At 41.3% G+C, this 26,238-nt stretch overlaps 3 protein-coding genes across 3 annotated transcripts; 1 reads left to right on the top strand and 2 right to left on the bottom strand.

Moving 5' to 3' along the window:
- Positions 1-1,987: 1,987 nt before the first annotated feature.
- On the bottom strand, positions 1,988-2,862 carry LOC122017122 (LOB domain-containing protein 1-like). Its single transcript, XM_042574632.1, has 2 exons — positions 2,627-2,862; positions 1,988-2,462 (listed from the first exon to the last, which is right to left on the bottom strand). Exons 1-2 carry the CDS (start codon positions 2,837-2,839, stop codon positions 2,091-2,093), a joined length of 585 nt encoding a protein of 194 aa, XP_042430566.1. The 5' UTR covers positions 2,840-2,862; the 3' UTR covers positions 1,988-2,090.
- Positions 2,863-5,130: 2,268 nt separating this feature from the next.
- On the top strand, positions 5,131-6,960 carry LOC122017121 (apoptosis-inducing factor homolog B-like). Its single transcript, XM_042574631.1, has 4 exons — positions 5,131-5,390; positions 5,469-5,725; positions 6,116-6,567; positions 6,652-6,960. Exons 1-4 carry the CDS (start codon positions 5,197-5,199, stop codon positions 6,919-6,921), a joined length of 1,173 nt encoding a protein of 390 aa, XP_042430565.1. The 5' UTR covers positions 5,131-5,196; the 3' UTR covers positions 6,922-6,960.
- Positions 6,961-7,867: 907 nt separating this feature from the next.
- On the bottom strand, positions 7,868-25,972 carry LOC122014235 (exonuclease V, chloroplastic-like). Its single transcript, XM_042570408.1, has 7 exons — positions 25,422-25,972; positions 25,095-25,199; positions 24,244-24,365; positions 9,948-10,097; positions 8,737-8,890; positions 8,453-8,529; positions 7,868-8,367 (listed from the first exon to the last, which is right to left on the bottom strand). Exons 1-7 carry the CDS (start codon positions 25,878-25,880, stop codon positions 8,145-8,147), a joined length of 1,290 nt encoding a protein of 429 aa, XP_042426342.1. The 5' UTR covers positions 25,881-25,972; the 3' UTR covers positions 7,868-8,144.
- Positions 25,973-26,238: the final 266 nt, after the last annotated feature.

The following is a 26,238-nucleotide window of genomic DNA, read 5'->3' as shown; positions in this document are numbered from 1 at the left end:
ACAATGAAACTAACTTAACCTACTTTGTCATTCATCAAAATTTAGGTTAGACCATTAATGCTAACCGTACCGACAAATTCAACCAGGATGGCCCTGGAGGAGGGCCACACTAAGCGATGGCCCTGGGCCCAGAATTTGGGAGGGCCCAATTTTTTTTTTTTTAGTATTATGTATTATAGATATGCAGTTGGGGCCTTGGGTAGTTGGGCCCAAATTCATATTTCAGAACTTTTGATATTGTCTTTTCCTTTTATCCTTTTAGGTTGAAATTTCTAAGTGGTAAACAAATGAAAAATTAGGGATTAGGGGCTGCCATGAAATAATTGGAAGATATAATCTTATATTTTTAAAAAGTATAGGAATGATGGTTTTATTGCAAGTTTGACTATTTCTAAAAGTCTTACATTATATATGAACATAGAACCAATATTTACAACAAAGCATCGTATTTTTAGGAAAAATAATTTAATGAAAGAGAGGACGATGAAATTTCACTATCAGAGTCCTTTAGAATTGATTATTTTGTTGCTGTTATGAACATGACGATTGTTGCTTTAAAATGTAGATTTGAGCAAATGAAAACTTTTGAAAATATATTTAGTTTTTTATTTAATTCAAAAATGTTAAGAACTTTGGACAATGATGAATTGTGAAGATATTATGTCAATCTAAAATCTACTCTAACTCATAATAATTCATCAAATGTTAAGTTAAGATGATTTATTTACTGAATTAAAAAATATTACAAATGACTTTACCAAATGTAATAATGTCTACAATTGATATTCTTGAATTCGTTCAAAGTATAAATTATTATCCAAATGTTGCAATTACTTATAGAATCTTGTTGACTACGTTTGTGTTGGGGGCGAGCGTATTCGCCTTTTGCCATCTTGTTGACTATGCTTGTTATGGTATCTTCGATCGAAAGGAGTCTTTTAAAATTAAAATTATTGAAAATATATATGAGATCGTCAATATCTCAAGAAAAATTAAATGGATTGATAATTTTATCTATTGAGAAAAATATTTTGAAAAATTTTGAAACGGATAATATTATAGACGATTTTGTAAATAGAAATAATAAAAGAAATTGTAGATGAATTGTATATTATTAAAAAATTATTTTGGATCTCATTTTATTTTTTCATCCCGAGCCTCTTGAGTCGAAGGACCAGGGTTGGGTTCAACTAGTGCACTAGACTAATTAGCTTGATCGAACCACATAAATACTTATATTTTTGGTTAAGCTCTTAAAACATCGATACCTATAATAACCATGCGAAGAAGAGGAATTCCAAATGAAATGATGGTGGAAAAAACATTAACAACTAGTAGTACTTCTAAGTGGAAAAATAAAGAGACAAATCACTAAATGGAGGACTTCTAAATTGTCTCGTGCCATACAAATCAAATTGCAAAGACTTGTTTACATGTAAAATTCCAATCGCCACTTGGTGCTTCGTCTACTTGTAGGTCAAGTATACACTAGTGTCCATTTTCGATCTAACTCTAGCCTTACCTTATCTACTTAGGGTTTACCAAAATTTGTACTCATTAGTGACTAAGATTTTATCATTTACTACTTTCGCATGAGGGCAGATCCTCTGGACCTTTTTTTACGGTCCAAGGGATGATCCCTTAGTATGGATTGGTGAAATGAATGATCCCCATTCATAAAATAGGTGGGGACCATTCATCCCCACCAATCCATATCAAGGGACCATCCCCTGGATCGCAAAAAGCGATCTAGAGGATCTGAAATACTTTCGCATACACCTCGAGTGAATTAGGTTGTTGCCAAAAGTGTCTTCATCCTTAGAGTTGGTGTACCACGACAAACCCGATAATCGGAGATGTGACAACTAGTCATATATAGTCTTCTTCGAAGTTACATTGAGTATTGATTGAATACCATATAAATGGGAAAGGCTCCAAAAAAATAGTTTTTTTTTTTAAAAAAAAGAGAGTATTTATTAATCATTTGATTATTATGACATAAACAAATTATCCTCTGCCTCACTTAATCATGATTATCTAACTAATTAAAACGATTAATCCATAGCTAACTCTATTAGTCGTCGCAGTGATCACGTCCAAAGCGGCGCCGCTCCCTGAGCGGCACCACGGCAGGCGTCGTCGTCGTCGAGGAAGAATGAGGGCTCCTCGTCTAGGAAGCAGAGTGGAGTTGTCGCCGGCGGCGAGGCCGCGACGATGGTGGTGGTGGCCGAGTAGCGGCACGTCGTGCGCCGGCGGCGAAGGAGGGCGACGAGGTTGGCGTTGTGGGTGTGGGCGTTGATGGCCTCCGCCTGCGCGCGCGCGAGCTGAGTTCGGAGCTCGTCCACCTTCTTCTGCAGCCGGAAAACAGAGCCGGCGCTGCCGTACACCGGGTCCCGGACTCGGGCGTCGGCCTCGTACGCCATACTGCTCACGGCGTCCGCCCGTTGACTCAGGGGAATTTCCTGTCATATGATCAGTATAGAAAACATTCGACGAAAACCCAAGTTTAAAATCAAACAACAAATCTCGCGGAGCAAAAATTGTTAAAATATAAATCAATCGTTCGACTAAGAGAATAAAAACACTCGGAGCGGAAAAAGTTATAAAGAGTTGATCGATTGAAAACCTGTAAAACTTTGATGATATTGCTTGCACCAAAGATACGATGGACATTAGTGAACTTTTGAAGGTCCGAGGGCGAAAAGTAAGGGGCGAGCATACACTTGTCCGTACATCGTCGACGTAGGAGCTTACAGGCCGCGCAAGGGCTAAGCACGATCGCGGACGAAGGCGAAGGAAGGGACGACGAGGCGGAGAAGGTCTTGTGACTTGAGGCCATGAGAAGGAGTAGGCGTTACTTGGTGAATGATGATGAGGAGACAAATCGACATATATTTCAATTTTGGGTGGGGCTGCGTTTTATAGCGGCCACGTTTTCTTATTTAATCAAAAGAAACACCTTAATTTTAAATTTATCAAAAAAAGCACCAAAACAATATTATTCCCTTCCTAGCATTCATCCCAATCCCTTAAATCTCACACTACTTTTCAATGCATTGCATGGACTTGATATAAAAAAATATCAGACGATTTGATATTGGATCATATCAGATCTAACGTGAACCTCATAGGTCATCTAAGATGATAAGTGGTGGTATGCTTATCACATAAGGTCGTGGAGTCGAATCGTAGAGCTATCGGGGCATAAATCTCTGGACCCTGTGCAACTCACTCCACCACCACTTGCCCTCTCGGCTGTCGTGATTTACCCCCCTCGTGATGGCCTGGGGTCGGGTGCGATAGGGGCGCTGGGGGCGAGCGATTTCACCTTTTACCACATATCAGGCCTAGCGTGAGCTTAATATTTTTCATAGCAAACCCAACATGCATGATATGAGAAAATATTAAGCCCAGTGTGGACCTGATATGAAAAATATCAAGTCAAGACTGAGTCTGATATGAAAAATATTAGGCTCAAGCTAGACCTGAGAGTATGTCTAATATGGGAAAATATCAAATATAATTGACCGTGGGTCTGATATGAGACCTCCTTTTTAATCCTGGAGAGAGGATTGTATTGAAAAATGATGAGAAAGAGAGGGGATTTAGGAGGTTGACGGGAGGGATACTAAGAAAATAACAGTATTTTTTTGCTATGTTTTTTTTGATAATTTTAAAATTAGGATGTTTTTTTACGTAAATAAAGAAACATTACCTCTCCTTTTGGTAAAAAACTGAATTTTCAAAGATGTAAAATTAATAGTTTAGTCCTAGACTTTATGAATTTTACACCATTTATCTTTCTATTCCTAGGCTTCATGAATCTTCTTTATTATTTGTGGCTGAGAGATAACTAAATAGAATATACGAAACGAAATAATCTAAAATTAGGCTAGTGTTATGGTCATTTGCTTCGCTAATAATATCATTCGTATCTTTCTTATCACAATAAGATGTCTCCCAAACGCATCCATTAGGCCTAACGACGACTCGAACCTAAACCTAGAACAAATTAAATAATGGACATGTGATGATTAAATTAAGCTCCCTCATATTTTGTTGCCACATTCCCCAAATTGTAGTATCAAACCCTAAAAGTTTGACATCAACCTAATCAACTTGGTGGGCAATATCTCTTGAAAATCTAGGGATAAATGAACCTTAAAAGGACAACAAGGACATGTCATTTCATTTCATGGGTGTCACATCAAAAATAGAAGAAATTTTTTAGAAAGTTTAGCACTTGCATTGGGGTGGTCATGTGCTTGGATACAATTTGCAAACCTAACCAAAGAAGGTATTGGAGTGCAGTACGGAAAACAAAAAAATTAGGTTATTTTGGACCTCTTTCCCCAAATTAGGTCATTTTGGACTTCCTATACAATCCTTAGGTTTTAGTATAGGATGCCCCTACATCAAGTTCCCCAAGCTTAGATATACAGTAATTTTATTTCAAGTTGATGTTTAGTATTCTTGGAATTTAGATCCTCTGTCCTCAAATTTTTCTGTCCTCGTGTCCCCTTACCGATCGGCCGGATCAGATTATATCTCAAAGATACCTTGCATATCACGAAAATACTGCACACATCTTAAGAATGTCATGATGTCTTGAGATGTAATTTGATCCATCCAATCGGTAGGGGACACGGGGACAGAGAAATTTGAGGACAGAGGATCTGAACTGATATTCTCGAGTAAGGTCTAATAGTTAGCTCTTCCGGATGGATTATGGATTATTATAACTCTTCTCGAGTAAGGTCATCGATTGTCATGAAATCAAAGTAAACTAAATTCTAATATATATCGAATTTTCAATGCCTTACGATGAAGAAGTAAAAATAGAAGTAGACGAAGTATTATTTGGATTGTATTTTTAGGTATATCTAATATTGTCGGTTTTGCGTATAATGAATTCAAATTCGAACCGATCGAATCAAGTTTGTTAATACAATTGGGGGATCGATACGATGAATCGATACATAAGCCAGCTTGAGACACCCTAAAATTAAGCAACAACGTTAAGGCGGTTGAGGTTGGTTGGTTCATGTTTGCAACCAAATTAAACCCACCACCTTATTAAGCCGCCGCCCCGCCCTCTCCGCCGCCCCGCTTGGCCTCCTCCTCCTCCACCACCACCTCCGCCGCCGCCGCCGCCGCCAACTTCACCACCGGCTTCTCCTCCTCCTCCATCTCGAGATGGAGGCCGGAAACCAACTCGTGCCCACCGCCCCCATCCGCTCCGCCAGCGAGCCGATCCTCTGCACCCGCGTCGACTCCTCCGGCTCCGGAAGCGGCCGATGGAAGCGCGTTGTGGTCGTCGGCGGCGGAATTTCGGGATCCATCGTCGCCAAGTACCTTCAGTTCCACGCCGACGTCGTCCTCATCGACCAGTACGTCATGATTACTCTGCTTCGAGATCAGAATTATGCGTGTTCGATCGGTTGATCTTTGAATTGCTTGATGAGCAGGAAGGAGTACTTTGAGATTCCGTGGGCGACGATGAGGACGACGGTGGAGCCGGCGATCGCCGACAAGGCCGTCATCAACCACGCCGATTACCTCGTCAACGGCAATCTCGTCGTCGCGTCGGCGGTCGGCGTCACGGAGACGGAGGTCGTGACGTCGGACGGCGGGCGCGTGGGATACGACTACCTCGTCGTGGCCACCGGCCACTCCTACTCGTCTCCCGGTTGCCGGCGAGAAAGAATCGAAGAATTCAGAGAAGGCATTTTCCATTTCCACCATTTTAGTTACCGAATATGTTAATTTTGCCCACAGGAAAAATTATCATCCCCCACAAGTTTATAAAATTACCTCTTCCTCCTTTCTTTTCCTTAAACAAATCTATTTTAACTTATTTTCGCTAATACTATAATAGAATGCATAGTTAAGATTCCTAAGAGAAATGAGATACATAACTTTTTTTTCTTGCCTTTTTTTGGCCTTGTCTTGCTTCACTATCTCCTTCAATCTTTTTTCGTTGAATTTTATCATTTTTTTATTTACCCCATGAAGTGAAAGTTTTTTATAAACTCAATGTGAGAAAGGACCAAAGTGAAATTTTGCTAATATTTGAGTCGTAGTTGATTGGAATTTATCCTCTCTTTTTTTTCAGCTAACTTGAAGATGAGGTCTTCTAGCTCCGTTCTGATCATCGGCGGCGGGCCGAGCGGCGTTGAGCTCGCTTCCGACATCGCGTCGAACTACCCGGAGAAGAAGGTCACTCTGGTCCACAGCGGCTCGAGGCTTCTGGGGTTCATCGGCTGCAAGGCCGGCAACAAGGCCCTGGAGTGGCTGCGGTCCAAGAACGTTGACGTCCTCCTCGAGCAGACCATCGATCTGAACTCCCTTCCCGACTCCAACGGAATCTACATCACCTCCGCCGGCGAGGCCATCGCCGCCGACGTCCACTTCGTCTGCGTCAACAACCCGCTGGGCTCGAAGTGGCTCCAGGAATCCGTGCTCAGCGATCGTCTCGACAAGCGCGGCCAGCTCATGGTCGACGAGCACCTGCGAGTCAAAGGCCGGAGCAACATCTTCGCCGTCGGAGACATCGTCGACATTCACGTAACTCTCCGATCGCTTAGAATAGTCAATCGCTCTTCACGAACGGAAGCAATTAAATTACTAATTGACCGGTGCAATTTTTAGGAGCGGAAACAGGGGATACTGGCGCAGAGGCACGCGGCGATCGTGGCGAAGAACTTGAAGGCGATGCTGAAGGGGGAATTGGCCGGGAAGGAGGGGAAGGAGGTGAAGCTGGGCAAGTACAAGCCGTCGGTTGCTATCGCGATGGTGTCGCTGGGGAAGAAGGACGCGGTGGCGCAGCTTCCGTTCACCACCATGTCCGGCTTCCTCCCCGGGCTGATCAAAACCAGGGAGGTGTTCCTGCGCAAGACGAGGAAGTTGCTGAGCGTGTGAAGAAATTGACGGCGATTAAGTGTACATAAAGGAGTTGAAATGGGGGAAGAACAAGGATGAATCAAATGCTCTTTTATGTTGGGTTTGAATGGTAGGAATTATAATGGTTCAAATCATCGTAATGACGTTTTTTTTTAAATTTTATTTGTATCAAATGGACGTCCACCTCCGTCCCTTTGTAAAATTACATAATTATCCTTAAATATGGTATTAGGTCAGCCAATTTTAAAATTAAATTCTGAATTAATCGACTTGTTCAATAAAATTTATGTTATAGCAATTACTATAATTCACATTAGAAGAACATAGATACTCTATTTAAAAGTTTTATCTTAAATTTTAAATAGGATAATTAAAAATATTTACTTTGACTATCTTATCAATTTCTTAAATTTTGTATTTATAAACAATACAGAAATAGAAAAAATAATATATGATATATTGAAAAACAGATATCTAAATTTAATAAAGTTAATTTTTTATTCTAAATTATGTATTTTGAATAGAAAAATTGATATGAATACTCTAATAACTACGAAACTATAACTACTATAACACAAACTTGATCATGCTTTAAACTTAAAAATAGTTTGCCAAAAAGTCAAAATCTATGTAATTTTATAAGTGGTGTAGTGGGATGATGCATCCTTTTGATTAAAAAAAATTAAAGAGGACATCCTTTTATGTTTGCCCTTCTTAGTAAGATTGTATAATTCCACATTAGTGCCATTGGGCTCAGGATGTTGATACAACATCAAAACCATATTGTTCTAGGCGGGATACCCTAGCTCAAAACCGTATTTTAAACTACTGTGTGATCAAAGGATGCATGACTCGGAAAGAAAAAAAATGAAATATGGTAGCTCGAATTTTAGCCATCTAATCTCATCAAATACTCTTGCAAAACAACAATATGCAAGGAAGGCAAAGAGAATGCAACTTGTAGTTCAAAGCAAAAGTACATAATAATGAATTATCCATAGGAAATAAATAGACAAAAAAAAAATGTAGTAGGTAAAATTCGTTCCATGATCAGTGGAAATGAAATGAAATGGATGAGGGCACTTTCAATCCAAATCGATTGCAGGAGTGGACTTTCTTGGATAGTTTCAAAGTGTCAGCGAATTGTTATCAGTTTGTAAACTTTCTATAAGTTGTACTGCAATTGTCTCATCTTGTGCAAGCATTGAATGACCAAGACAAAATGTGTAACTAAAAGCTGGTTATCTACTTCTTGTGCGGTCCCTGGACGAATTAACTGATATTGGACAATCGGAGACAAAATCACAGAACTGACATTTCCATTTCTCATCTTCTGACACAAAGCTTGCTTCCCTGTGTCCCAACCAAAACTCAAGGCCCTTGTTGATCTGTGTCTTAAGCCAATTAGAATCATAGGGAAAATAGTATTCTTCTAGTAATGACTGATCGGATTGCAACTCATATCTGCATGAACAAAACAATGTACTCCTAAGTTTGTCATTTAGTTGAAAGAAAACACTTCATTGTAAGTCCATCTTGTGGTTGTTACCTCAGGAGGAGTTGTTCATCGGATTGGGATAGCAAACTGGACGTATATCGGAAATGAGATAATACATCATCAAGAGTCTGTAGGCAATAAATAAATGGGATCACAAACAAGAGTACTACGAAAAGCCAAAGCCTCAGCTTCCTATACTTTAACAAGGAAAAATAAAATCATTTAAAGAAAGTTATAGCTGAAACGCCGGTGTCTATTTAAACAATGCCATGCATCTTGTAATAAGCAATTAACATAGGAATCTGATCTAGAATACAAAACTGTAATGCATCTACCTTTAAGTCAAGTCCAAATGAATCGATGTATTTCTTGATGTCTCCAGTCAGTGTGTATTGGCGATTCAATTCAAAGCGACGAAAGAAATGTTCTGTGGGGAAGGTATTGGTCACCAAATTGTCCCAGAGGAATTTGTAGCACATCAACTGAAGCCTGAATATTACAAATAAAAAATAGGACTAGTCATGTTATGTGATTATAAGAATCTCATCGACAAAAGCATTATTATGTACCTATGAGCATATTGATTTAACAAAATATCGTATTTAATATTTTAAGATGTTCACACATATTAACCAAAGAGTTCCTAATGAGAATACATAGAAGAAATGTTGAACCAGAAATGATATTCTTGAGTATCCACTATTGGATGAATATTTCAATGGACCTGGGTAGATGCAATATTATCTTCTTGAGATATAAATTTAGGCAGTATCATTAATTCTCATCCTTCTTTTCTTCCTTCCCTAACTAAAAGGAATTGCATAAGCTTAAGCTGGCACATTATGTCTAAAAGAGCTCTGATACTGATTTATCTAGAACAACTAGAAACCAAGTGGACATTCTTCAAAGAAACAGAAAAACAAAACGTTACAAGACTCAAATTGCTAAGTATGTGGTAGATCAGTGTTTTTACATTAGCCCTTAGGACTAATGTCAGTAACATGGTAATTTTACTCTTGTATTCTCAACCTCTTTCCAGAAAAAAAAAGGAAAAAAAATTGGAGTAGGACGACAGATAGTTCTAACAACAAAATCCCTTTTTGTCCTAAAGCAGGTGACTAGATTAGAGCTTCATTATCCTCTATTGGCAACATTTCCCATGTGAATATGTGTCATGAGTTTGCAAAATCTTTTTGAAATTGGACATTTACAGAGCTAGGAACGTCTTCAAGATAAGTCAATTTTACAAATTGCAACTTGTTCATACGAATTTGATATAATAATTTACTGGACCAGTTAGATTCATGGTCCAAAGTTTGCTGCTGGATATCTAACTCACCTATCTTTGTGAGAACATAGAAATTTCACAACATTATTAACTAGACAATGACTGAAAACATGCATACACAACTTCTTCATGGGAATAGTGAAACAACCTTCTTTGAAAACTGCTGATGACAGTTACAAATGATACAGAATTCCTAATACATGTGAGATTAGTATCAGCAGATTAAAAAAACGAAGTATATACAAAAGAAAAAATTACCTTCCATTTCTCTTTTGTGCTGCGGAAGGTATTGTTGCTTTAAGACGTGTCTTTGTATCCACCAACAAAGGTAAACCAGCACCTCCATCTCTTGAGATCCTAATTTCATCAATTACTCCCACCATCCATACACCTTCAATAACTCCAACTCTGATATAAGGCAAATCATGAGTCAAATATGTTGGGACCGAAATGTAGTTAGAGAGGGGGGGTTAATAGCTCGTCGCGTGCTAGGTGCTCGTCGTTGCTTGTTTCTTCAGAAATATGCAGTGGAAAATACAGAAACAAACCACACAATGCTAACAAGGAGGGTTTACTTGGTATCCACCTCACAAGAGGTGATTAGTCCAAGGATCCACACCCACTCACGCACCCTCCACTAAGAAATCACTCCTTTTCGGTAACTACCGAAGCCGGAGAAGCCCTACAAGCTCACAGTACAAGAAGAAAGAAAGGAAAACCAATACAAGCAATAGCTTACCGGTTTTACAACTGAAAACCTTAACCCTAGCTTTCTTCTTCAGCTGTAGATCCGCCTCTTGACTTGGAAGACCTCCAAGAACCTTCAAGAACTGGCGATCTGAACTTTGTGGAGAAGCTCTGGGAGTACAATGAAGATCTGAGATGAATGCCGTGAGTTCTGCCGAAGGAATCGAACGCCTGCGGCTTTAATCGACGCTAACGGTCGGATCCCAATCGATTGGATTGCTCCCAATCGATTGGGGAGGCTTTGGATTGATTGACTGATCGATTCAGAGCGCCTTTGTGCTCTCGGGAAATGCCTGGATCGATCGGCTGATCGATCCAGGGCTTATCGCGCAGAATCGCGACTCCCAATCGATCCACTGATCGATTGGGACCTCTGGATCGATCGCCCGATCGATCCAAAGGGATTCTGTTCGCACGACACTCCTCCCCAATCGATCCACTGATCGATTGGGAGGATGCTTGTCGCGGGGACTCACCCGATCGATCAGCTGATCGATTGGGCATGAGCCAATCGATCGGCTGATCGATCCAACTCTTGGTTTTTGCCCAAAACCAATTCCCAAATCCCCCACACCAACATCTGGTCAACCATGACCTGTTGGTACATTATGCCTAGCATCCGGTCACCCTTAACCTGCTAGAACTCGCTCACCAAGTGTCCGGTCAATCCCTTGGACCCACTTGGACTTTTCTCCTCTTGCCAAGTATCCGGTCAATCCCTTTGACCTATTTGGACTTTCACCAGATGTTTGGTCAATCTTGACCCATCTGGATTTCCCCGTGCCTGGCTTCACTCATCAGGTCTTTCACCTAGCTTCACTCACTAGTGTTGGTGCAACCTTAGGTCAAGGTTGACTTGGTTGACCTGACTCGAGTTGGTCAAGGGTGACCTGACTCGAGTTGTATTTTGATGTTTGACAATGTTTGACGAGAGTAGAAAAGTTGTATTCTGATGTGTTGACAAGAATACAAACTTGGGAGATTGTTGGTGCAACCGTAGGTCAAGGTTGATCTGGTTGACTGAAACAATCTGGAGCTTGGCTGGAAAAGTCCAAGTATGGAGACTTGCATGGAAAAGTCCAGGGAGCTTGGCACGCGAAAAGTCAAGTATGGAGACTTGGCGGGAAAAGTCAAGTATGGAGACTTGGCATGAAAGTCTGAGTGAGTGAAGCCAGGCGGTGAGAAAGTCCTAACTGTTAGGCGGTTGGAAAGTCCGGTGAGTGAAGCTAGGCGGTGAAAGTCTTGCGGGATGTTGGGCGGTGTGGAAACTAGGGAGAAGGAAAGTCCCGTGAGTGAAGCCAGGCAGGAAAATCCAGATGGATCGGGGATGATCGGACATCCGGTGTAGAAAAGTCCAAGTGGGTCAAGGTTGACCGGACACTTGGTGGAGAGTCTTAGCGGTCGAGGGACCGGATGCTAGCGTGATGTACCAACAGTCAGTTGACCGGATGTTGGTTTGGGAGACTTGGGACTTGGTTTGGGCAAAACCAAGCTCTGGATCGATCTGCAGATCGATCCAGCGATACGTTGTGTATCGATCGATCGGTGACCGATCGGATAACAAAAGGGTTAAGACATCGACCGTGCAGACCGATCGGAAAGAGTTGACGAGGACACGCCCACCTCTCGTGCGAGAGGGAGGGATCGGTCCGGGGACCGATCGGGTCTGATCGGTCCCGTGACCGATCGGCGAAGCTGATCGGTCCGGGATCGATCAGTGCCTTAGAGTTGGGCGACTCGTGCTCTTACGATCGATGCAGGGACCGATCGATAGACTGATCGGTCCCCACGATCGGACCCCGATCGGGTGATGCAGATCGGTCCACACCAGCCGTTGCACAACGGCTAGATTATGTCTTCTTCGCAGTGCGGTATAAGACCTCTCAGGAAGCGAAGATAACAACTCTCTTCCTCACGACACTGCGATTTGAGTTCTTGAGCTCCTTTGAAGCTTGGCGTGAGCTTCGTCTTTGGTGTTCAGCTTGGCATCCGTGCTTTATCAACGGACTCAGGGCAGAAGGCAAGCTTGTTTGTTTACATTCGTATTGTTCTTGCTCTTCTTTGTATCTCTGTATTCTTTTGCAAAAGATTGTGGCGAGGTTTCTCCACCCATAAGGAGTTCTTGTTAGCCGGTTTTCCGGGGACTCATCCACCGACGGATTGATAGGCTTCGTCCACCGAGCCTCGTTACATCGCGAGTTATATGGTTTGCTTTCTCCTTGTCTTTCTATTGTTGTATTTCCGCTACGCTAACCTAATCGTAGGAAGAAGCGAACGATTTGGGGCGGCTATTCACACCCCCCCTCTCTGGCCGCGATCAAGGATCCTAACAAGTGGTATCAGAGCGAGGTCGCTCTTCGCCGGATTAACACCCGAGGGAGCACAAGCTAGAGATGGATCAACTCGGAGAGGACATCACGATTCCACCCTTCTACGATCGCGACGACTTCGCGTTTTGGAAGGTAAGAATGAAATATTTTCTTATGACTAATCTTGAGAATTGGAGGTGTGTGCAAGTAGGTTTCACTTCTCCGGAGGATGAAGAAGGAAAACCTCTCAAGAAGAAGAAGTGGACGAAGGAACAAATCCACCAATTCACAATCAACGATGAGGTAACGAAAGTTTTAGAATCTTCTTTACCTAATGATATTTTGTGTAGGATAGATAGATACAACAATGCCAAGGAGTTGTGGAACAACTTGGCTAAGTTCCATGAGGGGAACTCCACTTCAAGCCATGAAGAGGAGTCAAGTGAGCCAAGGAGCTCATTTCATGGAGGAATGGATTTAGAAGTTGAGGGTCACTCAACATCTAAAGAAGAAGAGGAGAAGAGTTCTTCTTCAAGTTCGGAGCAAGAAGAAGAAGCGTCTACCTCCGGAAGGGATGAAGAAGAGAGCTCTCATCCACCCTCAAACCTAGGTAAATCAAGCATTTCAATTTCAAATAAATTGCATATATTATGCTTTGAGTGTAGGGAATTTGGACATTACAAGAGTAAGTGTCCAAAGAGGGTTAGGAAGACTCCACCGGCGCCAAAGATCAAGGAAGCCGGAGTCCCGATACGCAAGGGCAAGGAGCACGTGGTGTGCTTCCAATGCAAGCAAGGGGACAATGTCCGAGGGGAGGCAATCTCACGAGGACAAGAGATCGAGCACATGTATAGGGGGAGCTAGGGCAAACCCTAAGGTAATCTCTAAGGCACATTCTTGCAATTCTAGTAGGATGCATGCTAGTAGCCTTATTGCTATTGTCAAGAATGATAAGCATGATAACATTAGAAATCGATACACATGCTTAGGTGCTAAACATGTTAGCCTAGATAAGGACAATTCTAGAAATGTTAACCCTAGAATTAACTCATCTAAGGCTAAGGAGAATCTAGGTAGAAATCCCAAATCAACTAGACACATGCCTAGGAATACCTCAAAGAAAAATGATAAATTAAAGCTTGAGGTATTAGAGAAAGAAAATCAAGTCTTGAGGTCAAGACTTGACTCTCTAGAAAAGGCTCTTGAGGATTTGACTCTAGGGTCTAGGGGTCAAAAACCCAAGTCCAAGGACAAGAAAGGTTTGGGTCACAAACCTAAGTCCCAAGTGGTCAAGCCCACTTATCATAGTGTTCCATTCGATTATGGAACAAAACCTAGGGCTAGGAAGACCACCACCAAGGTCACAAGGGGAGTCACCCCTAGAGTTGATCTTGATGAGTCCCAAATGACCAAGGCTTCAAAGCCTAGGAGGGTCATTAGGAGGGTTGCTAGGGAAGTCATCGCTAGTGAATATTTAGTGAACCCAATGAGCTCACATAGATATTGGGTTCCTAGGAGCATCTTTTCTACCCCATAGATGGGTTAGAGAGTGTCAACTCCGATTAGAAGGGTAGTTAACCCAACTTTGAGGAAATTGACACTCAAGGAGCATTTTCAAGGTTTTGAGAACTTTTGAAAATGAAATGGAATTATCATTTACTCCTTTGAAGAGTTAAATGTGCCTAAAGATTGGAAATTTTATTTTTAATCTCAATTGGCACAATTTGGGAAAATCTAGAGAACTCTCGAGGAAAAATGAAACATGCCAAGTTTTGAGGATAAATTTGATCTTTAAGTGGCATGAATTAATCGAGAGTTCAAGAAGTGTCAAAATTAGCATTTTGGCATTTTGGGGCAATCTAGGATTAAGTTTGAAGTTAGCCAAGTGGTTAAGGATACTTAGATAGGTAATCTAGGTATATTTATGTATGCTAAATCTTGTCATAATTGTTTGCCCTCACATGTCATGACATCATGTTTAGTTTTATTATCATTTGAAATGTCATGATAATGCTTAGGCTAGTTTATATGTCATGTTTATTTAAGTTTCAAACTTTATGTCATGACATCATGACATTGACACATATTTTCATTTATGATACCATTTTATGTCATGTCATCATCTCTTGCATTAATGATCAATGAAATTGATTTAAGGATGAAAAACACATTTTGATATTGAGATCAAATTTGTGTTTAGAAAATGTATGAGAACTTAGCCTAAGTTGACCTTAATCCATATCTCACATCAAATTGACTTGAATGTGGTTTGATACACCTTAGATGTGTGTGAGATATTAGGATCATGAGTTAGGATCAAGGTGCATAGTCCTTGTACCTAGATGACCCTAATTCAAGAAATTGAGGATCATAGGGAAAGCTTGTGTACAAGTCATGTACATCTAGCCCTAAGATTATGATCCCAAATTCAAATGGTTTTAAAAGCGTTTTAAAATTGATTTGAAAAACCTTGATGAAGTTTTCCTAGTGATAGCATTCATCATTGAACATTGTGATACAAAGTTGAGTTAAACTTGAACTATTTCAAAGTTTTTAAACTTTGTATCAAGATTGAAAAATGGAAGTTATTTTCATAGAAAACTATTTTTCCATGATAGTATATGTTATGAGGAATGTATCCTCAAAATTTCACAATTTTTCGAATTTTCTGGAATTTTCTAGGAGTTTCTGAATTTCGGGAAGGAAATTTCAGAAATCTGCCTATCAGAGTCTGGATCGGTCTGGGGACTGATCCGGTAAGCCTGGCACGCAGACCGATCCGAAAGCGTGGATCGGTCTGCGGACCGATCGATGAGATCGAGCGTGGATCGGTGCGGGGCCGATCGGTCGTCCGATTCGATTTTCATTTGTTGGTGCGAAATTTCAGTGGAAGTTGGGTTTTGTGAATTTCTAAAGGTTTGAAACTCTCCAAGACATTGTTGGTGCAATGGTCGAGGGGAAGTTTACCTAGTCAAGAGGGAGTTGACTTTTAGGGGAGTTTTACTCGAAATACTTTTGAGGATTAGTGATATGGGATTATCACTAAGTTGATTGTTGAGTTTAGTATCGAGGGAAATTAAGAGTTTGATGAAAGGTATGGGACTTTCATTAGGAAGAAACTCTTGACCTTGATACCCTCCTTTTTCTTTTTGATGTGTGTCAAAAAGGGGAGAGCGTTCATTGGAGAATTATTGGAGAACCCAAGTTAGGTTATCGGGTTAACCTAAGATAGGGGAAGAATGTCAAGGAATGTTCAAGGAAGAACATTGGAATTCTTTTTGATGTGTGTCAAAAAGGGGGAGAATTATTGGAGAACCCAAGTTAGGTTATCGGGTTAACCTAAGGGGAGAATGTCCAGAGAATGTTCAAGGAAAGAACATTGGACATTGGAAGATGGTTGGAAAACCTAAGTTAGGTTATCGGGTTAACCTAACTTGATTATTGGAGAACCCAAGTTAGGTTATCGGGTTAACCTAAGGGGAGAATGTCCAGAGAATGTTCAAGGAAAGAACATTGGACATTCGAAGATGGTTGGAAAACCTAAGTTAGGTTATCGGGTTAACCTAACTTGATTTTGGATTTTGTCAAACATCAAAAAGGGGGAGATTGTTGGTGCAACCTTAGGTCAAGGTTGACTTGGTTGACCTGACTCGAGGTTGTCGAGGTGACTGACTCGAGTTGTATTTTGATGTTTGTCGAGAGTAGAAAAGTTGTATTCGATGTGTTGACAAGAATCTGAACTTGGGAGATTGTTGGTGCAACCGTAGGTCGAGGTTGATCTGGTTGACTGAAAAGTCAAGCGGGGAGCTTGGCTGGAAAAGTCCAAGTATGGAGACTTGGTTGGAAAAGTCAGCGAGGAGCTTGGCGCGCGAAAAGTCCAAGTATGGAGACTTGGCAGGGAAAAGTCAAGTATGGAGACTTGGCACGGAAAGTCTGGTGAGTGAAGCCGGTGAAAATCCTAACTGGGATGTTAGGCGGTTGGAAAGTCTGGTGAGTGAAGCTAGGCGGTGAGAAAGTCTAACTGGGATGTTGGGCGGTGTGGAAATCACGGTGAGTGAAGCCGGGTGAAAGTCCCGTGAGTGAAGCCGAGCAGGAAAATCCAGATGGATCGGGGATGATCGGACATCCGGTGTAGAGAAAAGTCAAGTGGGTCAAGGTTGACCGGACACTTGGTGGAGAGTCTTAGCGGTCAAGGGAGTGACCGGATGCTAAGCATGAGTTGACCGGATGTTGGTTTGGGAGACTGGGACTTGGTTTGGGCAAAACCAAGCTCGGATCGATGCGAGATCGATCCGATACGTTGTGTCGATCGATCGGTGACCGATCGGATAACAGAAGGATTCTAAGACATCGGCGAGACCGATCGGAAGAGTTGACGAGGACACGCCACCTCTCGAGAGAGAGGGATCGATCAGGGGACCGATCGGCTGATCGGTCCCGTGGCCGATCGGCGGAGCTGATCGGTCCGGGACCGATCGAGTCTGTGAGAGTTGGGCGAACTCATGCTCTATTCTGATCGATGCGGGGACCGATCGGCATAAACCCGATCGGTCCCCACGGCCGTCGGACCCGACCGATCGGTGATGCTCGATCGGTCCACACTGCCGTTGCGACCTGGCGGCTAGATTACTCGTGTCTTCTTCGCAGTGCGGTATAAGACCTCTACGAAACGAAGAAGATAACAACTCTCTTCCTCACGACACTGCGATTTGAGCTTTCTTTGAGCTCCTTTGAAGCTTGGCGTGAGCTTCGTCTTGGTCACCTGCTGTTGTAGGCGCTTTTCAGCGGACTCCAGACGAGAAGGCAAGCTTGTTTGTTTTACATTCATATTGTTCTTGCTCTTCTTTGTATCTCCTGTATTGCTTTTGCAAAAGATTGTGGCGAGGTTTCTCCACCCATAAGGAGTTCTTGTTAGCCGGTTTTCCGGGGACTCATCCACCGACGGATTGATAGGCTTCATCCACCTTACGGACACGCCGAGGAGTAGGAGTTCATCTCCGAACCTCGTTATATGGTTTGTCTTTCTTCTCTTGTTTTCTTTCTACGTTGTATTTCCGCTGCACTAACCTAATCGTAGGAAGAAATGCGAAAGTTTGGGGTCGGCTATTCACACCCCCCTCTCTAGCCGTACAAAGGATCCTAACAACTAGGACTTCTCTTCTGCCTGGCTTCACTCACAGGTCTTTCACCTAACTTCACTCACTAGGATTTTCACCTGGCTTCACTCACCAGGATTTTTCTCTGCCTGGCTTCACTCACCAGGACTTTCACCTAGCTTCACTCACTAGGATTTCCTCCTGCCTGGCTTCACTCACCAGGGCTTCCTTTGCCTAACCTCCAAGTTAGGACTTTCACCTGACTTCACTCACCAGGACTTTCCAGTCAAATATCCGGTCAACCTTGACCTACTTGACTCTCCATCACAATCTCCACACATGAACAATTGCACCTACAATCTCCATATGTTGTCTACATGTATTGTCAAACCATCAAAACATAACCATTAAGACTCGAGCTTGACCCAATTCAGGCTCAGTCAAACTAGGTCAACCTTGACCTGGGGAATATTGCACCAACAATCGCCCCCTTTTTGATGTTTGACAATACCACATTTAAATTAGGCTAATCCCATAGCCTCAACTCCCTTCATGCCATTAGATAATGAAGACGTAAGCTAAACCCCACATTCTCCCCCTAAGAGGGCAAACTCCATCTTCGATAATGAAGGCCTAACTTAAACCCTTTCATTCTCCCCATATTGGCACACATCAAATCCCTACATGCCTCATCTTTGGGCACATAACAAAACAAACTCTTCTCCTGAAGAGTTACCCTTCGTTGTTCACAACTTCACTCGTTGTTCACAACATAATAACGAAGGTCTCATACCCTTCATTATTCTTAACGCTCATCCTTGAGCATATACCACTTGGTATATTCACTTGTGGCATATAACTTCACTCGTTGTCTGCACACACGATTCAAATGAAGGTCTCATACCCTTCATTATCATCAAATGCTCATTCATGAGCATATACCACTAAACAATGAAGATATCCACTCTCCATTGTAGTCAAATGCCCAACCTTGAGCATTTTCACGAAAGAAGGTTAACCACCTTCCAAGGTGTATGAAAAATAATTTTCATGTCCTTAAAGAGTAACTCCCCCTAAAGACATGGTCGTGAACTTCTATCATTGCACCAACAATGACTTGGAATCCCTAAAACTTTAGGAAACCTAAATTTAAAAGTTTTGAGGTTCAAAAATTCAATATTGAAACCAAACCTCAACCTAAACTTCAATTTAGTCTTCCTCAACCAATTCATCCTTGTTTTCAACATGAAAACACCCTTTTTATGTATACAAATGCATTTTGAGGGGTGAGGAATGGTTTCTTAGACTAAACTTGGTTTGGAATGCTGAAATCAGGCTTTCCCAGCCAAAATCAGCTTCCTCAATTGATTGGAGTTGGTCCCAATCGATTGAACCAGCTTGAATCGATCCACTGATCGATTCAAGAGGGCTGGATCGATCGGTGGATCGATCCAGGAAGCTTCTGTTCGCGAGAAGCTTGCTCTCAATCGATTGCCCGACCCTTCAATCGATCGGGTGATCGATTGAACGCCTGATAGTTCTGAAATTCACTTGCGGTGAGTTTCAGAAACTCCCCGAAAATTCCCTAAAATTCTAAAAATCATGAAAATTTGTGTAGACACTATTTAGGGCATATATTATCATGGAAAAATAGTTTTCTAAGAAAATACATCATATTTTCAAAGATGGACACAAACTTGAAAACTTATAAAAACTTTAGTGTTTTCTTCAAGTTTGTGCCTAACTCTTCAATGATGATCACTATCAAAAGATAGTCTTCATCAAGGTTTTCCAAAAGCATTTTAAAATGATTTTCAAAACTAATATCCCACCATGTTCCTTGGGCTTAATGCACATGACTTGTACATTAGCTTTCCCAATGATGGGAAAACACATAACTATGTATTTTGATGAACTTAAAACTCAAAAGAATGCACTAAATCAACATCTTGAGTTTTGTTCATCATCCTAACATCTCACTTGTATCTAATGTGCACTAAAACACATACAAGTCACCTTATGGGTCTTTGTGAGATGTAAATTCTTGGTTTTGCCCTAATCTAGGGATCATGCATATCTATCTAGGCATTTTGAGATTATGAACATCCACCAAGGATGTAATTTGTTAATTAATGCATAGTCCTTAATAAACAAGGAATTTAAAATGATGCATGATAATGTTATGACATACATCAAAAAGAAATAATTTTCAAAAGAAAATATCCTATAACTACATGATGTATGTATGACATGACATGACATTTTTGTATTTTGCATAATAAAATGTGAATGAAAAAATAAACATGATGTCATGGCATATGATAGGCAAACAAAGCATGACAAGTTAACATAGATAAAATACCTAGATTACCTACCTAAGTATCCTTAACCCTTAGCTAACTTACGATTTAAAACCTAGATTGCCCACTATTTCCCGAGAAAATGCCAATAATCCAACTTTGACATTTCTTTTGCGTTTCCTAATTTGTGTCAATTTAAATTAAACATATTCCTCTAATTTTGGCACAAATTGCTCCTTTAAAGAGTAACCAATTGAGTTAAGGCTTAAATTTGCCTTTAACTTCCTAAGAACATACCAAAATCCCAACTTGGTAGTTCTTATGATTTTCCCAAGTTGTGTCACTTAAAATATCATTCAATTTTCCAAATTGTGACACATTTTACTCTTTCCAAGAGTAAACCCTTTATCCTTTTCATTTTCAAAGGTTAATAATAATCTTGAAAATGCTCCTTGAGTGTCAACTTCATCATGATTGGGTTAACTACCCTTCCACTTAGAGTTGACACTCTCTAACCCATCTATGGGGTAGAGAAGATGCTCCTAGGAACCCAAAACCTATTGGTGCTCCTTGGATGCTCAGGTACTCACTAGGGATAACTTCCCTAGATACCTTCATAGTGACCTTATTAGGCTTCTTAGAGGCCTTGGTCACATTTTCTACGTCAACTCCAGGGATTGCTTCCCTTGTGGCTTTCCTAGTGACTTTCTTGGACTTCTTAGAAGTCTTAGTCATATTTGTTGCAAAAATACTCTGAGGAATAACCTCCCTAGTATTCTTGACTTGACCACTAGACCTAGGGTTTGTTCCATAACTATATGGAACTCTATGGTAAGTAGGTACATCCTTTTTGGTTTTAGGATTGTATCCCAAACCTCTATGGCCCTTGGATGACCCTTGTTGTCCTAAACCTAGATTTTGCTCATTTTGCCCTTTAAGGATATTTTCCATCCTTTTTAGGGTCTTTTCTAGTTTGTCAAGTCTTGACCTCAAGACTTGATTTTCCATCACTAAGTCCTTAGTTTTTGGTTTTCCATTAAGTCCATGAGCATTTTTGTTTCTAGGCTTGTAGCTAAAATCCTTAGAGTTCTTGCCTAAAATTCCATCTACCTTCCTAACCCTAGGTGTGGTAGTTTTAGCATGGAGAGCCATGTGTTTTTCCCTAATGCTATCATGCTCTCTTTTCTTATGGTAAATAGCATTAAAATGATAAAGACTTGACTTAGCATGCTTTTTACCATTGTTCAAGGGAGTAGGCTCAATAAATGATACCTTTCTTTTTATCTTGGAGACTCCCCCTTGAGGTGTGCTTCCTCCTTGAGCCTTAACCGCCTTCTTCCCCTTGGGACATTGACTCCGATAATGTCCCTTTTGATTGCAAGAGAAGCACTTAATGTGCTCCTTGCTCTTCTTTGTTCCGGGAGCAGTCTCCTTGGGCTTCTCTTTACCCTTTGGTGCCACTTGACCCTTCTTCTTAGCCAATTTGGGGCACTTGCTCTTATAGTGCCCTTTTTCCCTACATTCAAAACATATGATATGATTTTTATTAATAATTGACACAATTATACCTTTAGATGTAGGGGTGGCTTCTTCTCCTTTGGATCCGGATGTGGAGGCTTCCTCTTGATCCGATGATGATTCTCCTCCAATAGATTTGACTCGATTTGTGGAGGTGGAAGCTTCTTCATCCTCTTCTCTTTTTGACACGGATGTGAAGACTTCTCCTTCTTCTTGATCCAGTGTCATCAAAAGTTGCTCCCCCTGAATCCTAGAGGTGGAGACTTCTTCATCTTCATCTTGGACATGGAACAAGGAGTATGCCCTCTCCTTGCCATTTTCATTGCATTCCTTTGAAGATGAGGCTTCTTGGACTTCTTCTTTTTGAATTTGATCCACTGAGTCACCCTCTTTGGATTCTTCTTGATCTTGTACAGTGGAGGGGATCTCTTGTATTGTCACCAATTTGCTCCAAAGCTCCTTGGCATCTTTGAATTCTCCAATTTTCCCAAGAATGTGGCTAGGCAACAAATTGACCAAAAGCTTGGTCACTTTATCATTGGCCTCACATATTTGGATTTGCTCTTTGCTCCATTTGCTTTTCTTGAGGACTTTGCCCTTGGAATTTGTTAGAGCTTCAAATCCTTCCATTAGAGCAAACCATTGCTCTATCTCCATCATAAGAAAATTCTCAATTCTTGATTTCCAAGAATTGAAGCTTGTAGATACATATGGTGGAGGCACCCTTGTGTCGAATCCAAGTCCGTCTTGGAATTCCATTGAAGTTGAGCTTGATAAAATCTTTGACTTGTAGAATTGCTTCAACTTCTTCGCCCTCTAGCTTGTTGACCCTTTCGGCGATGATTCCGGTGAAGAGCGGCCTCGCTCTGATACCACTTGTTGTGCCCAAAGGATGTCCATATATCTCCATAATGACATGATATTGTCCACTTTGGGACTAGGCCCTCATGGCTTTGCTCTTGGACTCTCCCCAAAAGGCCTCATTCCAATGAAGATATCATGCATCCTTTTAACTCCCATGATCTTTACCAAATCTTTCCATGTGGGACTTTAATTGAACCTTAACAACCTCCCCTCAAACGAAGGACCATAATTACTCTCATGGTCTGGGACTAAGGACCACAATTACTCTCATGGTCTGGGCCTCCCCGCGAGTATCTGGTCACCCTGACCTGCCCTGGCCTCCCTGCACCCGGTCACCTTGACTTGCTCCGAGCCTATCTACGAGCATCCGGTCACCCTTGACCTACTTGCCTCCCCGCAAGTACCCAATCACCCTGACCTGCTCCAGGCCTCCCGTGAGTACCCGGTCACCTTGACTTGCTTCGGGCCTCTCTACGAGCATCCGGTCACCCTGACCTACTTGCCTCCCCGCAAGTATCCGGTCACCCTGACCTGCTCCAGACCTCCCTGTGAGCATCCGGTCTCTCATGACTAGCTCCGGGCATACCCTCAACTTCGTTCAAGGTCACCCCACATTGCATTTGGTCTGGACCATGGCTCTGAAGATTGTTGGGAGATTGTTGGTGCAATATTCCCCAGGTCAAGGTTGACCTAGTTTGACTAAGTCTGAATTGGGTCAAGCTCGAGTCTTAATGGTTATGTTTTGATGGTTTGACGATACATGTTGACAATACATGTTGACAATACATGTAGACAACACATGGAGATTGCAGGTGCAATTGTTCATGTGTGGAGATTGTGATGGAGAGTTAAGTAGGTCAAAGTTGACCGGATACTTGACTGGAAAGTCCTGGTGAGTGAAGCCAAGTGAAAGTCCTAACTTGGGGGTTAGGCAAAGGAAGTCCTGGTGAGTGAAGTCAGGCAGGAGGAAATCCTAGTGAGTGAAGGTAGGTGAAAGTCCTGGTGAGTGAAGCCAGGCAGAGGAAAATCCTGGTGAGTGAAGCCAAGTGAAAATCCTAGTGAGTGAAGCTAGGTGAAAGACCTGGTGAGTGAAGTCAGGCAGAAGAGAAGTCCTAGTGAGTGAAGCTAGGCAGAAGGGAAGTCCTGGTGAGTGAAGCCAGGCACGGGGAAATCCAGATGGGTCAAGGTTGATTAGACATCTGGTGAAAGTCCAAGTAGGTCAAAGGGATTGACCGGATACTTGGCAAGAGGAAAAAAGTCTAAGTGGGTCAAAGGGATTGACCGGACACTTGGTGAGCGAGTTCTAGCAGGTTAAGGATGACCAGATGCTAGGCACAATGTACCAACAAAATATATACAATTTATTTTTTCAGGATAAAGGGTCACCTGATTAGATCACCATTATAGTAATAACTCCCCTATCTCATTCACCTAAAAGATAATAACCCCTCTCTAGTATCATCAAACCTTTAGAAATATACCTTCAAAAATAACTATTTGAGGAAATTAATGTAAGATATTCCTTTTCAGTCAAAGATAAGATGTTATCCTATGCAGGATTCCATGCTAAAGTTGCAGCCATCCATTATCTCCTATCACAAGCCCAACTAACCAAGGGTAGGAGAAACCGAAGCAAAAAGAACTGATAATAACTACTACATAAATGTCTCTTCTATCACTCTGACAACAGTGAATTACCAATAATAAAATGTATACATACACAGGAAGCTCACGGGTTATGCCTTCAAATAATAAATGGTTTGTGCCGACAATGAAGTTCATCAATCTTATTGCCCAAGAATCTTCAATAGTCTTAATATGAAGTTCAATCTTTTCTGACACCTGTTAAATCTTAAGCTAAAAAATATAAGTACCATTTCTTTTCATTAACTTCCAACACAAAAGAGACACAAACTAACAGATGGCAAATTGTAGAACTCTTAAAGTTACCATCTAATACACAAGATTCAGATTTAGAGCTAATAAAGTATAGTAGGTTGCATAAAAAAAGCAATTTAAGTATGTGTTTTAAAATTCATGTGCAAGTAAAGCAGCTATGTGTGTTTACTTAAAGCTCATCCAGACCGCAACATCCACAAATAAAAAAAATCAAAAACATCAAGTCTACTAATAAAATTATGGAATTAAAATTCCAGTTCTATACTTTTAGTGATTTTCTGCTTTGAGATGATAAACAACTTGGAAATTAGGACGCTAACAGTTAAAAGAATTGAAAATTTCAACTACAAAAAACATTGCCAGTGTTTCATAGATTCCTTAGATTCATCAGAAATTAGGGTTCTAACAGTTATATGCCTTCATCTAATTTACTTCTTTACATGATCTATAACATAACATACAACTATACAAGTATAATTTAGTGTTCTAGATTTGAAATTCCAGTTCCTATTCCCACAAACTAAAAAATTGATAAATATTCATGAGAATTCATTATACTTCAAAAATGAGATTAGGCATCTTAAATTTAGTGAATCAGTTTCACACAATTTACAAAAGAGGAATGTTGGGATTTATGAAAATTTTGCATGATCGTCTCTTTCAACGACTCACCTCCTTTTCGAGTTGGTTATGACGATCAGAACCAGCTTTCATAGCTTCAGTTCTCTTTGGCTTTCCCCAATGAAGCAAAAACTCCATTTGCTTTTCGCACCATTCCTGATATTAATAGCACTCCAGATAAGGATCAGTAAAATGACATCTCAAAAGACCAAAGAGAAATGAACATCCTATAGAATGGAATAGATGGATAGATGAACATAGGTGGAAACAAATTCATAAATCTTTAATCCAAAGTAGCTTAACAACATCGACAATTGAAATGGAAAGAAACAACATTTTGGGCAGATAATTGACGACGATCAATCTTACGAAACCTACCGTGGAAGTGAAGTCAGTAACGGAAAGCCCCCTTTTGGATCGAAATTGATCGAGAAGGGAGGGTCTAGGCGGGACGGTATCCTCAATGCCCGAAGACGTTGCGAAGGAACGAGACCCGGGGGAGGTCGGCGGGACGGTATCCTCAATGTCCGACGACGTGGCGAAGGAACGAGGCCCGGGGGAGGTCGGCGGAACGGAGGAGCAGGGGAGGATGGAGGTAAGGGAAGAGAAGAGGGCGAATCGGGAGGAATAAGAGGGGCAAGCGGAAGAGGCGAGGAAGGGGCGAGTGGAGGCCAGGGCAGCTTCAATGAACGCCATCTCTTCCTCGCTCACGATCTCCACTGGGATGTGCACGCCGCCGCCGCCGCTGGAGGTGGAGGTATATGTGGTGTGGGTGCTCGTGATGGCGAAGGAGGAGGAGGATGAGGAAGAAGACGAAGGGGAAGATGACGTCTCCATGAAGTCGTGCGAGTGCTCCACGGCGGGCGGACACGATCTGGAGCGAGCACGAACTCGAAGGGCCGCACGTTCGTCGTGCCCATCGCGCGCTCTAGTTTGGGAAACGGATAATTTTACGGGGAAAAATTAAAAGGACAAAAAATCATTAATTAAATTACTTTAAAATAATTAAAAGTATTGTAAAAGTATTACAGCAACTAAAATACAATAAATAATGTATTACAAGTTACAACAGTTAGATAGAAATATAATAGTTGCAAGTAGTTGTTTTTACTATTGTAACAATCATTTAAAATAATTTTATTAAAATTAAATCATATTTTAAAATTACTTTTTTTTAGAAATTACGTTGGAAATA

Source organism: Zingiber officinale, chromosome 8B (genome assembly GCF_018446385.1).
Source record: "Zingiber officinale cultivar Zhangliang chromosome 8B, Zo_v1.1, whole genome shotgun sequence".
Taxonomy (NCBI): Eukaryota; Viridiplantae; Streptophyta; class Magnoliopsida; order Zingiberales; family Zingiberaceae; genus Zingiber; species Zingiber officinale.
This window is presented reverse-complemented; position numbering and strand designations above follow the sequence as displayed.

Excerpts from the sequence above, each read along its gene's own strand:
- LOC122017121 (XM_042574631.1), top strand. The coding sequence starts at position 5,197 with ATGGAGGCCGGAAACCAACTCGTGCCCACCGCCCCCATCCGCTCCGCC. Across the intron at positions 5,391-5,468 it reads GACGTCGTCCTCATCGACCA|GAAGGAGTACTTTGAGATTC; the intron begins GTACGTCATGAT and ends CTTGATGAGCAG. Across the intron at positions 5,726-6,115 it reads AATCGAAGAATTCAGAGAAG|CTAACTTGAAGATGAGGTCT; the intron begins GCATTTTCCATT and ends CTTTTTTTTCAG.
- LOC122017122 (XM_042574632.1), bottom strand. The coding sequence starts at position 2,839 with ATGGCCTCAAGTCACAAGACCTTCTCCGCCTCGTCGTCCCTTCCTTCG. Across the intron at positions 2,463-2,626 it reads ATATCATCAAAGTTTTACAG|GAAATTCCCCTGAGTCAACG; the intron begins GTTTTCAATCGA and ends ATCATATGACAG.
- LOC122014235 (XM_042570408.1), bottom strand. The coding sequence starts at position 25,880 with ATGGAGACGTCATCTTCCCCTTCGTCTTCTTCCTCATCCTCCTCCTCC. Across the intron at positions 24,366-25,094 it reads ATAACCAACTCGAAAAGGAG|GTGTCAGAAAAGATTGAACT; the intron begins GTGAGTCGTTGA and ends AAGATTTAACAG. Across the intron at positions 8,891-9,947 it reads GCACAAAAGAGAAATGGAAG|GCTTCAGTTGATGTGCTACA; the intron begins GTAATTTTTTCT and ends TGTAATATTCAG.